The 13,102-nt window shown below is 43.2% G+C and overlaps 1 protein-coding gene across 3 annotated transcripts in view; it reads left to right on the forward strand.

The window, feature by feature from the left end:
- Positions 1-13,102, forward strand: part of LOC103171906 (tyrosine-protein kinase Src-2) — a 69,206-nt gene that overhangs the window by 28,313 nt on the left and 27,791 nt on the right. For 2 of the 3 annotated variants that reach the window (XM_007884706.2, XM_042341717.1), the window contains exons 2-4: positions 8,743-8,903; positions 10,359-10,625; positions 12,955-13,054. In XM_007884706.2, the coding sequence (XP_007882897.1) occupies positions 10,367-10,625; positions 12,955-13,054 (359 nt within the window). In that variant the 5' untranslated portion in view covers positions 8,743-8,903; positions 10,359-10,366. The remainder of the gene's footprint in view (positions 1-8,742; positions 8,904-10,358; positions 10,626-12,954; positions 13,055-13,102) is intronic. The other variant, XM_042341716.1, reaches the window with a different exon arrangement.

Raw genomic sequence — 13,102 nt, forward strand, 5'->3', positions numbered from 1 at the left:
GCTGTCAGCCTGGCTGAGATGGAAGCATTCTCGCCCGTGAGTTAGAAGATCGTGGGTTCAATCCCCAGGTACGGATTTTGAACTCACAGTCTAGGCAGTGCTGGTGTTGTGCTGCATTGTCCTTCGGATGAGATGTTAAACCAAGATTTTCTCTGTGCCTGTTCAGGAATTCGTTAAAGGTCCTGCAGTGTTGTTTGAAAAGAGAACTTAGTTTCTCCTGGCTACACTATTCACCTATAAATACAGTCACTACACTTCACAGTAAAATCTTGTGAAGCATTTGGAGATGCATAGACGACGCAATAAGGCGCTACATCAAATGCAAGGATTATGATAGCATTCACGGTATCCGATCTCTGTCAAAACACTTAACAGAATGGACAAATCAACCTTAAACATTCCCAAATCCTGACTCTTCAGTGACACGTTGGATATGTAGTGTTCTTGCCTTCATCAAGAGAGTTAGTTATCTAACCTTTCCAAATGCTGGTTCATGTCTTTGTCATGACAAATATTCCATAATATTCATAAGGATGTAGTTATAATTATAATAATCCTTGCATTTGATATAGCACCTTATCACGTCTTTGGGACATCTGAAAGTGCTTCACAGAATATACTGTAAAGTGAATTGACTGTATATATTTTGTGGGCGAAAAATGGCAACCAATTGTGCACAGCAGTGTCCCACAAACAACCGTGGATTGAGTGACCAAATTATTATTATTTTTATTTATTTTGAAGGGATTATTACCCCCAGAAAAGCAATACGGCAATTGACTAACAATCGGGGTCCTACTTATTGCTAGGTAAACAGAGGCAGGTGGAGTAAGGAAACTTACCCAATGTTTCGCTCTGCCCGGGAATCAAACCCAGGTCCTCAAACTATTACGCTACAGGACTCATGCAAAGCTCATGGAATCTAACCTTCTCTATCCTCTGGGCCGTATTTCTGAACCAAATCTGACTATTCTTTTCCCAAAAATTTGGGGATCAAATTTGCAAGATTTCATAATGCCACTCATTGTTGAATGCTTGTAGAATGGCCAATTTTTTTCCATGGTGACTTGCTCCTCTGACATCCTGCAGTGATATAAATATTAGGCTTTCGTCAGGAATGGTAATGTTCCTGTTAATGTTTGCATGCTAAAGATAGCAATTATAAAGTAACATTTCAGCATTTGACAATTTTCCGCAGTTTATCTCTTCTCAGCTTCCATCCACCATTTCCTTTCAGTCCTCTGGTTGAGCCATGATATGACTCCTTCTCCCACCCCTTTCTTGAGAGCTTCAAAGAGCTTTCTAGGCTTTTGGAAAAATATTGGTGGTATGTTAAAAGACAGAAACAGGCCATTTGACCCATCAAAAGATGTAAAGATTTAATTACTCGCTCCTTTTAAAAGATAATAATAATCCTTGCACTTGATATAATGGCTTAGAAAATCATCAAGTCATCTACTTTGGGGTCTTACGGTTAAGTGTAGTGACCGTTAGTGTGTTGCCACTACCCCGTCCTATCTACATACCCTTTTCAAGCTTCTGTCTTTCATATACTTATCTACTTCTCTCTTGAAATTCACAGTGGACTCTGCCTCTACCAACTTACATGACAGGCTTTCATGACCTTCCATGAAACCAGCCTTATTTTTAAGCCACAATGGTACATTTTTGCTGTGTTCTCTCTCTCTCTCTCTCTCTCTCTTTCTTATATAGGCCTTAAAATCTACAGGCTTTAGATCATCCGAGCATTACTTCCTGATTGATTTGTCCTGCCCTCCTGACTGCAGTTTTCAAGCTTAATAATAATAATCCTTGCATTTGATATAGCGATTATCATGTCTTTGAGATGTTTTAAAGAGCTTCAAAGAATATACCGTAAAGTGAATTGACTGTATTTTGTGGGCAAAACTCTTAGTGGTTTCCTGCAAGAAGGGGCTTAACCTTTCACCCCGACTTTTCACAATTTTAAAAGAAAATAAACTTCTATGCGCCAGAGTTTGTTTGTTTTGCTGCTTGATGTCTGTCCTGTCGCTCTGGCCTCTGTTTCCTTTGCTGTGTTTCTGTTCTCTTTGATGAGGCTCTCTGATACGAACAGCATGACACATCAAAGCAGTGCTGACTGACATTGACCTTTGGAGGGTTAGCAGTAGGAGTATCAAACCCTCCCCAACGCACAACACTGTTGAAGCAGTGAAAGCATGGCATGCATCGTTGTGATGCATGCATGTTCTAATATTAGGGTGTGATGTAGTGAAATTGCAACATGGTAGATTTCTCCTCCATGGCAAGTTCTCAATTGTTGCTGTCTATCTGCAAGAGGTGCTGACTGGATAATAATGGTCCTTACATTTGATACTAGCTGTACCCATTTAGCTTTGCTTGCAATCAAAGGATCCAATATGGAATGTAGATTTTATTGATACCCACTCATAAACTATTTAACCTGCCATAAACCCTGTGTGTGCAACATAAGCAAAACTGCCATACATGTGCGATGAGCTTATTTGGGTCATAGCTCATCAATGATAGAAGATCCTATCAAAGCTACGCTAACCGAAGGGGTTTACTGTGTGATCCGGCAGGTCCTCGAGTTATTGCAAGGCTTCCATGTAGACGACATTTGCGGTTTTTCCTCCTTCGGCCACGAGGTACAGGTTTTGAGATGACCCCAAACGTGAGCAGCCAACATATTGTCCATGGGAAAAGCAGGGTGTATCCAAGAAAAGGCCAGCAATCTTTAAACTCTGCCCCTGTGCCTTGTTAATTGATACGGCAAAACACATTCAAACAGGGAATTGGAGCCTTTTGAACTCAAACGGGGAATCACTTGGGAGCAGTGGGATGCGAGGAATGAATACATATTCCCCTTTGAACTGACCAGTCAGAATAGTTGCTTCTATGGCATCAACTGCTTCAGCATCAACCCTGTGCCATTGCATAGCTTCAGTGCATTTAGATTCCTCAGCAGCATGATTGTGCATCCACAAGGAGGCCTAGCCTAGCGGATGGCTCCAAAGAGTTTAAAAACTCAGTTGGGCAGTTGATGTCAGGAACAGTATCTATGGACTTGTACACAGTTTCTTAGCCAGGCGTGTCATTGAGTAGCTGGAATTGATCATTTTTGGGCTTCACTCATTGTGTGAATGAGCAAGGATTGCTCGTTCACACAACCACTTATGATTTGTATAGTTATGGTTGAGGTTCGGGGAAAGTTTGGTTTTGAGCTCTGATATATCTTGTACAATGATTCCACAACCTTCAGGGATCTGAAGTTGGCCATCTGTTGGATCCACTGAATTTTGCCATCCCCAATTTCCAGAACGAGGTCGGCATATGTCCCAGCTGTGGAACTGCCATGAAGATGGTCTTGCCTTTTTATCCCGAGGTTCATCTTCTCTACACATGGCCACGGCCTAGAAGCCTCAAAGGCATGCTTGTGCGACATGGTGCATTCATCCCACATGATGGTTTTACAGTCCTTGATCAATCTGGCTGCAGCTGTAACCTTCTTGATTTTGCACAATGGATCCTTTGAATGAGAAAGGTTCAGTGGCAGCTTGAAGGCAGAATGGGCTTTTCTGCCGCCCGTAAGTAGAGTTGCTGCAATACCAGAGGGTACAACAGCAAGTGCAATTCGCCCCTTGACCGAATCTTGGCCAAGATGAGATTGATTAGGTATGTTTTTCCTGTACCACCAGGTGCATTAAGGCAGATAATGACTCCTTCATCGTGGTCAACTTTGTGAAGGATACTTTGATACGCTACAGCTTGATCTTCTGTGATGGTCGATTCTCTCTCCTGGACAAAGTGTTGCATTTCACCTTGGTTATAGTTGATTTCCTGCAAAATAGCCAAGGTGTCACCTGTTCTGTCAGTACAGGGCAGACCATAGTGTGGCAATGCTTTTCCCCCGGTGCCATTAGCTTGCCTTATAAGCATATGAGGGCCTGGTTGAAGATGGCATCGCTGTAGTCCAACTCAGTTTGTGGATTTGCACTGCGGAGCTGACAGAGAAATCTTCTGACATGCTTTCTTTGTGGTTATTCCACAGCTGTCTTGCATTAGACAGACCGCAGATGTGCAGCATGATGGCATGCAAATCCCTCAGTCTGATAGTAGACCGTGCCGCGGCTGATTCTTTTCATGTCTGGTTCCAGTCAGCATTGTCTTCTAGGAGACCCCTGTGGTGGCATGCTTCTCGGAATGTATCGCAGACTTTGTCATCGACGGTTTGTCATCGACGGTTTTAAGATCCATATCGCTTGTTGGGCCTCTCACAGAGTGCACCAAAAGCCTCAGGAAATAGCATTCAAAGTTGTTTGGATGCACTATGTACACCCTACCGAGCCCGTCCCTGGACTTGACACTGGGATAGCCTTCAACAGGAGTACCTTGAACTCTTTGCTTCCACTTCTTGATCTGGGAGTTCCATGTGAAATACCTTTGGGACCTCACAGTAGAGAAGGATTCTTGCAGACTCATCCTGTTGGTATAGTTTGAAGAATGCAATTAGCTTGGTTTTGGGAGGTTCAAGTAAACGTTCCCGAACATTTCTACTGTAAAAAAATACCCTTTAGCCATTTTCAGGGTGAACCTGAAGTTGCTGGACCACTGGATTTCACTCATGTATGGGGAAGCCCAAAGTTCTCCAGATTGCTTCATTGGTGCTCACATATCAGCCCATCTGGTAGTATGTTACCCAGTCTCTTCAAGCTTCCTTCCTCTCAAGTCCAAACACAGCAATGTTGCATCCCTTGTTCGTATATTTGCACACATATTTGATTCTCTTAACAGAGCTGCAAAACTCAACATTAATGTGAGTGTTCAAGAGCCGAGAGAGGTAGGGATTGTATGGGACAACCCAACAGTTGGCCACTTCCACCTGCTGTTTGTTGTTTGTCAGTACTGTGTGGAATCCACCACCCCCAGCTGTACTCCACCGTACAAAGGATACCCATCATGACTTGTCTGGGTCTCCTGTACCAAGCTCCTTGGATATTACTTTGAGCAGGACCCATTTTTCAAGTAGGCAGATTTTCTGTTGAATTGGCCACATGGGCCCTGAATCATGTGTTTTTTATGATTTAGAAGAGCACAGGGTCTCAGTGTGGATTTGGCAGTTCTACAGAGATAACATTGTCGATTTGGTTATGCCGTTTTTTTTTGAGCCACAGAAGAATGTGTGCATGGGGAAGACCATGCTCTTGCCACTCAATGGTGTAGAGATAGCAATGGAATTTGCCGAGCACTTGATTTTTGGTGATAAGCTCCATCAGTTTCACAACTTTGAGGAGGAAAAACCCTGGCTATTGGATCATGGCAGTCTTGCGGCTTCTGTCCAGGCAACAGTTCCTGCTTGATCTCCTCCCAATTAGAGTTGCAGATGAATGTGATGAACAGGTCAGGTCGATCGTATGCTCGCCCATAGCACAATGCATGGGTTCCTTTGTGCATAAACCGTGGCCCCCCAATGAAACTGGATGGCAAGATGACCAGTTGACCTGCATTGCTGGGGTCACCATCGTTTATAACTGCATCGCGTAAATCATAGAATCATAGAATTATACAGCACAGAAGGAGGTCATTCGGCCCATTGTGTCTGCGCCGGCTCTTTGTAAAGAGCTCTCCAAATCAATCCTACTCCCCTGCTCTCTCCCCATAGCCCTGCAAACTTGTCCTCCCCAAATAATTATTTGCTTCTCTCTGAAAAAATTGTTATTGAATCGGCTTCCATTGCCCTTTCAGGCAATGCATTCCACATCCAAACAATTCGCTATATGAAAAATGTTTTCATCATCTCCCCTCTGTTTCTTTTATGAATGCACTCCTCAGTCCTGTGTTTCTTCTGGTTCAAGCGTTAAAAAAGGAATCTCTCAGCTTCGATCTTGGCACACATGTCTACGATAAATTGATGGCAGAGGTCATTTGTACGCAGAAGGATGTTGTAAATAATTTCACGTTTTATCAACTTGTGCGCATCAAGAGCCAAAAGAGACATCTTTTCGTCAAGCCGTGTTTGTCCAGTGCTGGGATTTATTTGCCACATCTGGAAATGGTAGCCATCTTCACCACGTGGGAATAAGATTGGGTATTGAAGGGCATTGTATGCCCTGTTAGTCTCACACACTCGTTTGATTTGGTTGTAACGTGCCTTGTCTGCATGGATGATTATTCTATATTCTTCTGCAGTCATCCTTTCTATTGCGGACTTGGAGCTCTTTGTGTATGTGTTACTGTGTTACTGCATGTCTTGCAGATCCAACATGACAGCTTCCTTCAACCCCAGAACATTGCTTCCACACTACTTGGTTTGGTCTTCTCGGTTCATCACAAAGTAAATCTGTAAGAATTTTGGGAATCATTAGGCAAAGTGCTTAGAAATCCCCATAAGTGATACACTTGGCCTTGCACTTTAAATGTTGGCATATAGCTGGCTCTTTAATTTCTCTAGTTGCGCCAAAAGAGGTCACCTGGAAGCGCAAATTGTGTTTCCTAAGGTTTGCTAGAAAACGGTTAGAATCACTTCATGTGCCATCCAGCAGACTTTTCAGAGATTCTGAAAAGGCTCTGGTTTCATCTTGCCAAGCGAACAACACATGGAAGGAACTTCTTTTGTCCATTTCATGGCTTCTACGTTTGACATATTCCCAGTATGATGGGCGCCATCTGATCCGTAATCTTTGCCTGGATCATAGATGAGCGCAGATAATTGGAGTGACCTCTGCTGCTGCGCATCATTTTGCCATGTTCTTGCATGCCTTTCTTCGTCCAAGTCCTGCCGGGCTGTTCTTTGTTCTACAGTTTCATTTAATTAGCCTTCTCTCTTCGGTCTGGCATTTTTATTTTTTCTTGAAAGGCTTGATCTTCGCTTCTTAGGCATCTTTATCCCTTAAGATTAACAAAATGTGCTATTGAATTCATACAGTCATCGCCCGCCTTGTCCTTCCCTCCCTCTCTCCTCTTTCTCTCCTTTCTTTCTCCTCCGTTCTTTCCTTCGCTCGCTCTCTTTTCCCTTGGTGGGGGTGGGGGATGGGGGTCAGCTCCTTACCTGTAAACCTCGCGAACCTTCCTGAGCAGCAGTGCCTGTCACAGCCGTTTAAATAGCGATGAGTGCGCTGCTCACACGTGGCCACATCCGCGCACGGTGGCGGTTTGCTGGGGCCGCAGCTCAGGCTGGGAGCCAGTGGGTTAGTGAATGCATTTGGGGTGGGTCTGATTCGACTTCGATCCCCGTTTAGCATCGCAAAGGGCTGCAACTGGTTCAAAGAATAGGCCCCAGCAACGGGGTGTTAGGGCATCAAATACCAACTGCCGTCAGAATTTCACCCAAAACCTATGGAGTCCTGTACTTTAGTGGTTAGAGCATTCACCTTGCAAGTTCAATTCCTCGGTTAGGGCGAAACAAAATGTTGGGCAAGTTTCCTTACTTTACTCCAAACTCCTTTGTTTCCCAGCAGTAAGTAGGAACTCGGTTGTTAGTCGATTGGTGGATCGCTTCTCCAGGGATAATAATACCTTCAAAATAAATAACTATAATTTGGTCACTTTAATCCACAAGTGTTTGTGGGACGCTGCTGTGTGCAATTGGTTGCTGCGTTTCGCCCACAAAATATACAATCAATTCACTTTACAGTATATTCTGTGAAGCGCTTTGAGATGTCTCGAAGACGTGAAAAGGCCCTATATCAAATGCAAGGATTATTATTATGGGTGTGAGATTTGCTTGTTTCCAGTCTTATGGAACCTCCCAGTACACCGGCACATTGCCGCACACATATTTAGGTGTCATCTCATTAACTATCGTAGATACTGACTCAATACATTTTGTATACTCGTTTTTAGAGCTGGCGTGTTCAGTGATACCACTCACAAACCATTTTATATGCCATAAACACTGTGTGCATACCTTAAGCTACCATACATGTGCGGTGAGCTTGTTTAAGTCATAGCTCATCACCATAGGAGATATGCCCCCCACAAAAACAATGTGCCCATGACACTCCCTCTTGCGAGACCTTTACAATGAGGTATAAATCATGTCTTTATGTCAATCGGTTATTCTGTTATTGGCAGACAGACACGCAGACAGACAATTCGTCTTTATTACTATAGATAGATAGAACCTCATCATGTCATTGAGATAGAATCATAGAATATTACAGCACAGAAGGAGGCCCTTTGGTTCATCCTTCCTCTGCCGGTTCTTTGGAAGAGCTTTGGGGACCCAATCGGTCCCCTCCCCCGTGCTTTCCCCATATCTTTGCAAAATTTTCCTTTGCAAGTACCTATCCAATTCCCTTTTGAAAGTTGTTGTTGAATCTCTTTCCACCACCTTTGATGTCTCAAAGTGCTTCACAGAATTTTACTATAAAATATAGTGACTTTATCATTTTTAAGTGAACATGGCAGCTTACAAATACACTTTAGGTAAATTTTGTGAAGTGCTTTCCGCCTGATTTGAAAGGCGCTATATCAAATCCAAGGATTATTATTAATTGTGGGCATGCATTCCATCAGTCTATTTGAAAGAATAAACTGCAATTTGAGCCATCTACAAATCCATAGGGGTTTCTTTGGTTGAGTATTGCATGGTTTCAATAATCATTATTTAAAACAAGTTTTATATATTTATCACCAGCTTAGGATCAATAAGAGTCTGCTCTAAATTTCACACAATGAATTGTTTTATAATGAAGTAAATTCAAGCTCTTTTGATCCAAACTCTGTTTTATATTCTCTCAGGGGACACTGAGAAGCCCAAAAAGGCCCATCTTTGGCAAAGGAAGTGATCGAATACAGGGGGATTCTCTTCCCCATAAAAGTATCTACACTTTCTTCCCTTTTCCCCTTCAAGAGCAGCCTGACATTGAAGCAATCACTTGTGAAACATCAACTGTGATCAGGTAACCTAAGGCAATATCTTCTATTACACACTGAGTCTCACCTGCATGAACCTTTGAGTCTCTTGGAGATGGCAACAGCGCAAACTTAACACTTGCGGGCATGTTATTTTCCTCTCCTCTCCCTTCTACAGATATTGATCAGCTTCCTTCAATTTCAAAATTGCTACTTACTAATAGAGAACTGATGAGTTTACCGGTTCCTGGGCTGGAGATAGGAATTCTAAACAGGCAATGATGAATTGTACTCTCTACTGAATAGAATTTCACTTGACCTGCAATCCCTGGAGTTAACCTTTCAATATAAGGAAAGTTATTTATAATAATGATAATACATACGTTTGATACAGCGCCTCTCACGCCAGGAGGACGTACGTTTCAAAGCACTCTGCAGGATTTGCTGTTAAGTGTACTGACTGTATTTTGTGGGCAAATGTGGTAGCCAAGTTAGGCACAGCACTGTCCCTCAACTAGCCACAAAGCGAATGACCAATTTTATTTCGGACTTTGTTGGCTAGGACATGTTTCGAATAGCGCCATGGGATCTTTAACGTCCACCAGACGTGAACCTGGTTTAATGTCTCATCTGAACGATGGCACCCCCAGCCGGTTCCTGGGCTGAAGATATAGAATTCTAAGCAGGGAATGATAAATTTTATTCTCGTCTGAATAGAATTTCACTTGACCTGTGACTCCTGGATTTAACAGGATATCCCCAGTGCTGCATTGGAGCCCTCTAGCCTGTGAGATCAAAATCTCAGGGTGGGATTTGAGCCCATAACCTTCTGACTCAGGCGAGGGCTTTCAAGGGTTACTTTAAGGGCTTAAGTGCACTCGGACGGTACCCTGAGTGAGGGGGGCTATATAAATGCAAGATATTGTTACTTAGATTCACACCAGGGGTGTTACTTGGGGGGGGGGGGGGAAGAGTGTCGGTTGGGTTCATTTCCTGTACAGTCCTCTCGCTCAGTGGTTAGAGCACTCGCTTTGCAAGCGAGAGACCTGGGTTTGATTCCCAGCAGGTTGGGCAGGTTTCCTTACTCTACACGCCTGATAATAATCCCTCAAGAAAATAAAACAATCATAAATTGGTCACTTCAAGCCACAGTGATTGTGGGACACTGCTGTGCGCAATTATCTGCCATGTTTTGCCCACAAATATACAGTCATTTCACTTTACAGTCTATTCTGTGAAGCGCTTTGAGACGTCTAGAAGATGTGAAAAGCGCTATATCAAATGCAGGGATTATTATTATTATTTCCTGATCTTATTGGGGCAGTGTTCTACTATTGTGCAAAGTTTTTTAAAAAAATGTACTAAATGAAAGTTAAGGGTTGTTGCTGTGATTGACGGAATACATTTTTTTTACACACAAATTATATAAAACAAAATGAAAAACTGCATTCTTTTTGATGATGGTTCTTTTCCCCCTGTGTGTTTTTTTTATATACCCATAGGCCTAACAATGGGGAGCAGCAAGAGTAAGGTGAAAGAGTCTACCCAGAAGCCAAGGTCCGGAGACGCTAGTGTAACTTCCAGCATGCAGAACCTGCGTTTTGGACACGACACAGCGCCAGACTCCCACTCCACTCCTGTGAAGGCTCCAGGGCTCGATCACGGTTCCACCTTCACCCCATTTGGGGGAACCTCGGAATTAACTCCTTTCGGAGGCATCACTTCCTCAAACACATCTTCACCTTCACAACGGCAAGGCCAGCTGGCAGGTTAGTGTTCAGTGGGTGCTCCTAGGAACACAGAATCAGGAGGAGGCCATTCAGCCCACTGATCCTTTTCTGCCAGTTTATTAGATTTTGGTAGGTATTTTTAGTTCCCAGTGCCATGCCCTGTTACCACCCCTGCCATAGGTGAAAGAGAGGGATAATAGTGAATAGGCAAATAGGATTTTCTTGGAAAAAGTGAAAGCTTAAACATAGCCTTTAATATCCTTTGTGTTAAAAACAATCCATCCAAACAAATACTTTGAATACGTTGTACACATTTCTGTTTGTTGATGACAGCATCAGGGAAACTGGCTTGGAAGAATTTCTGATGCACATTCTGGAATTGCTGAATTAGTATCAACAGAAGCTGATTCAGCTTTGTCGTAATTCATCTTCTTCATACTGTCTTCCTCTTCTCTACTACTTCCTCTCTCACTCACTCTCTCTCGCTCTCTCCTGCAAACTCCCTATCTCTCTTAGTCTCTCTCTGTCCTCCCACTCACTTTCTATATTTCTACCCCATTCCCAATACACAGTCAATCCACTTTACAATATATTCTGTGAAGCGGTTTGAGATAAGGCGCTATATTAAATGCAAGGATTATTATTATTTATTATTTCCTATCTCACTTCTCTCACTCACTCTCTCTTTCTCTATCTCCCACTCCCTGTCTTGCGCTTCTCTCTCTCTCACCCTCTTTCCGTCTGTCTGCTTGTCTCTCATTTTCAGCTGATGGGATGTAATACACAGGGTAGAAAATGGCCCCACTGGGGAAACAGCAGAGAAATAAATAAACAAGTTGGACAGCTGGTGGATTTCAAAGCTCTCCCAGAATGTTTGTTTTATTGGTGGCTCATTTGAACTAAATTTCCTATTACAAGAATCACTTTTATCATCCTCAGCCACTTGCAGTGAATTAGTACACAGTCACACACACAGCAAATGCTGGCTATACCCAGCAGCTGAAACCAGCGGCTGAAAGAAAGAAAAGTTTGTGTTTTGTGTGTGACCCTGTGTCAAGTTTGAGATTTTTATAACATTGGCTCATGCACAGTGAACCCTCCAGTAGATTTAATGTAAAATTTTAGGGACCAACAATAATAATAATAATCCTCGCATTTGATAATAGCACCTGATCATATCTTCGAGACGTCTCAAAGTGTTTCCCAGAATATACTGCAAAGTGAGTTGACTGTATATACTTTGTGGGTGAAACACAGCAGTCAATTGTGCACAGCAGTGTCCCACAAACAGTGATTAAATATTAAATCCAAACCAACTCCCCCCCACTCTCCACCCCAAAGTAAAAAACAAACACTTTGATTTAAAATGTGGTTTCCTCATTGTTTCGTTTTACAGGTTTAAAAACACAAAGGCCAGCTATGTGTGATTCCTGGCTAGGAACAGGAATTTTTTATTTTCCATTTGTGTTTGCAACTTGCAGCTCTCTTCCCTATCACCCCCCCCATTCCCTATCACCCGCACTTCCCATGGACCAGACAGATGCCCCCATCGTCACATTGAGCTAATGCTACTTTCCTTATGTGTCTCCACGCCAACAATTTTCTGTGCAGCGAATGCCATCGCCACAGGTAGTAAAAGGAACGCTCCATTTGCTGCGGTGCTTGGACCAGGAATTAATTAGTCCCGTTGCCAGGAGAATTATCTGAGCTCTCTAGCAGAAACACTGCATTTGGTCTCTGTGCAAGCAGGAAGACGGCATTTAATATCCTAGACTAAGAGCATTAGAATCTTTCCTGGCAACCTCCAAAGCCTAAACCTCTGAATACAGGTACAGGTGTCAGCCTGACTCAGCCAGTCATTAGCACTCTTGCCTCTGAGGCAAAAGGTTATGGGTTCAAACTCCACGTAGGGACTTTGAACTCTTATAGTCTAGTCTAGACGGGTGCAGTGCTGGAGGTGACGTCCTTCGGATGAGACGTTAAACCACAGTCTCACCTGCCTCTTCACCATGCCCATTGTCTGCTTTTGCGAATTGCCTTTTGGTACCTGCCCTTTAATAGAACCGGCAGCTGACCTAATAACTTAAGTGATCAAAAGCTGAGAAACAATAGGCTCATATTGCCTTTGATCAGAGGATGTGAGGTTACAGGATTTCCAGTGAGCAGTGCCTGCAGGATTGGTCCACTTGTCCGGGTGCTAATGGGAGTGCAAAAGGAGTCAGAACGATCTCAAGCGAAAGTAAACTTCTTGACCTGTTGAAAAAAGGGAGTGGATAACACTAGTTAAGCTTCCTGAATGACTCAGGGCTTGAGTGAAGGTGGGTTTTTCCTGAGTATAAATCACTCCTCTCTCTCTCTCTGTTTCCAGGCGGAGTCACCACATTTGTTGCCCTGTACGACTATGAATCGAGGACCGCAAGTGACCTTTCCTTCAAAAAAGGGGAACGACTGCAGATTGTGAACAACACGTAAGCATGAGTCTTGGCCGACTGCTCTCGCGTTCATTGTGCAAGCTC

This window comes from Callorhinchus milii, unplaced genomic scaffold (genome assembly GCF_018977255.1).
Source record: "Callorhinchus milii isolate IMCB2004 unplaced genomic scaffold, IMCB_Cmil_1.0 Scaffold18, whole genome shotgun sequence".
Lineage (NCBI taxonomy): Eukaryota > Metazoa > Chordata > Chondrichthyes > Chimaeriformes > Callorhinchidae > Callorhinchus > Callorhinchus milii.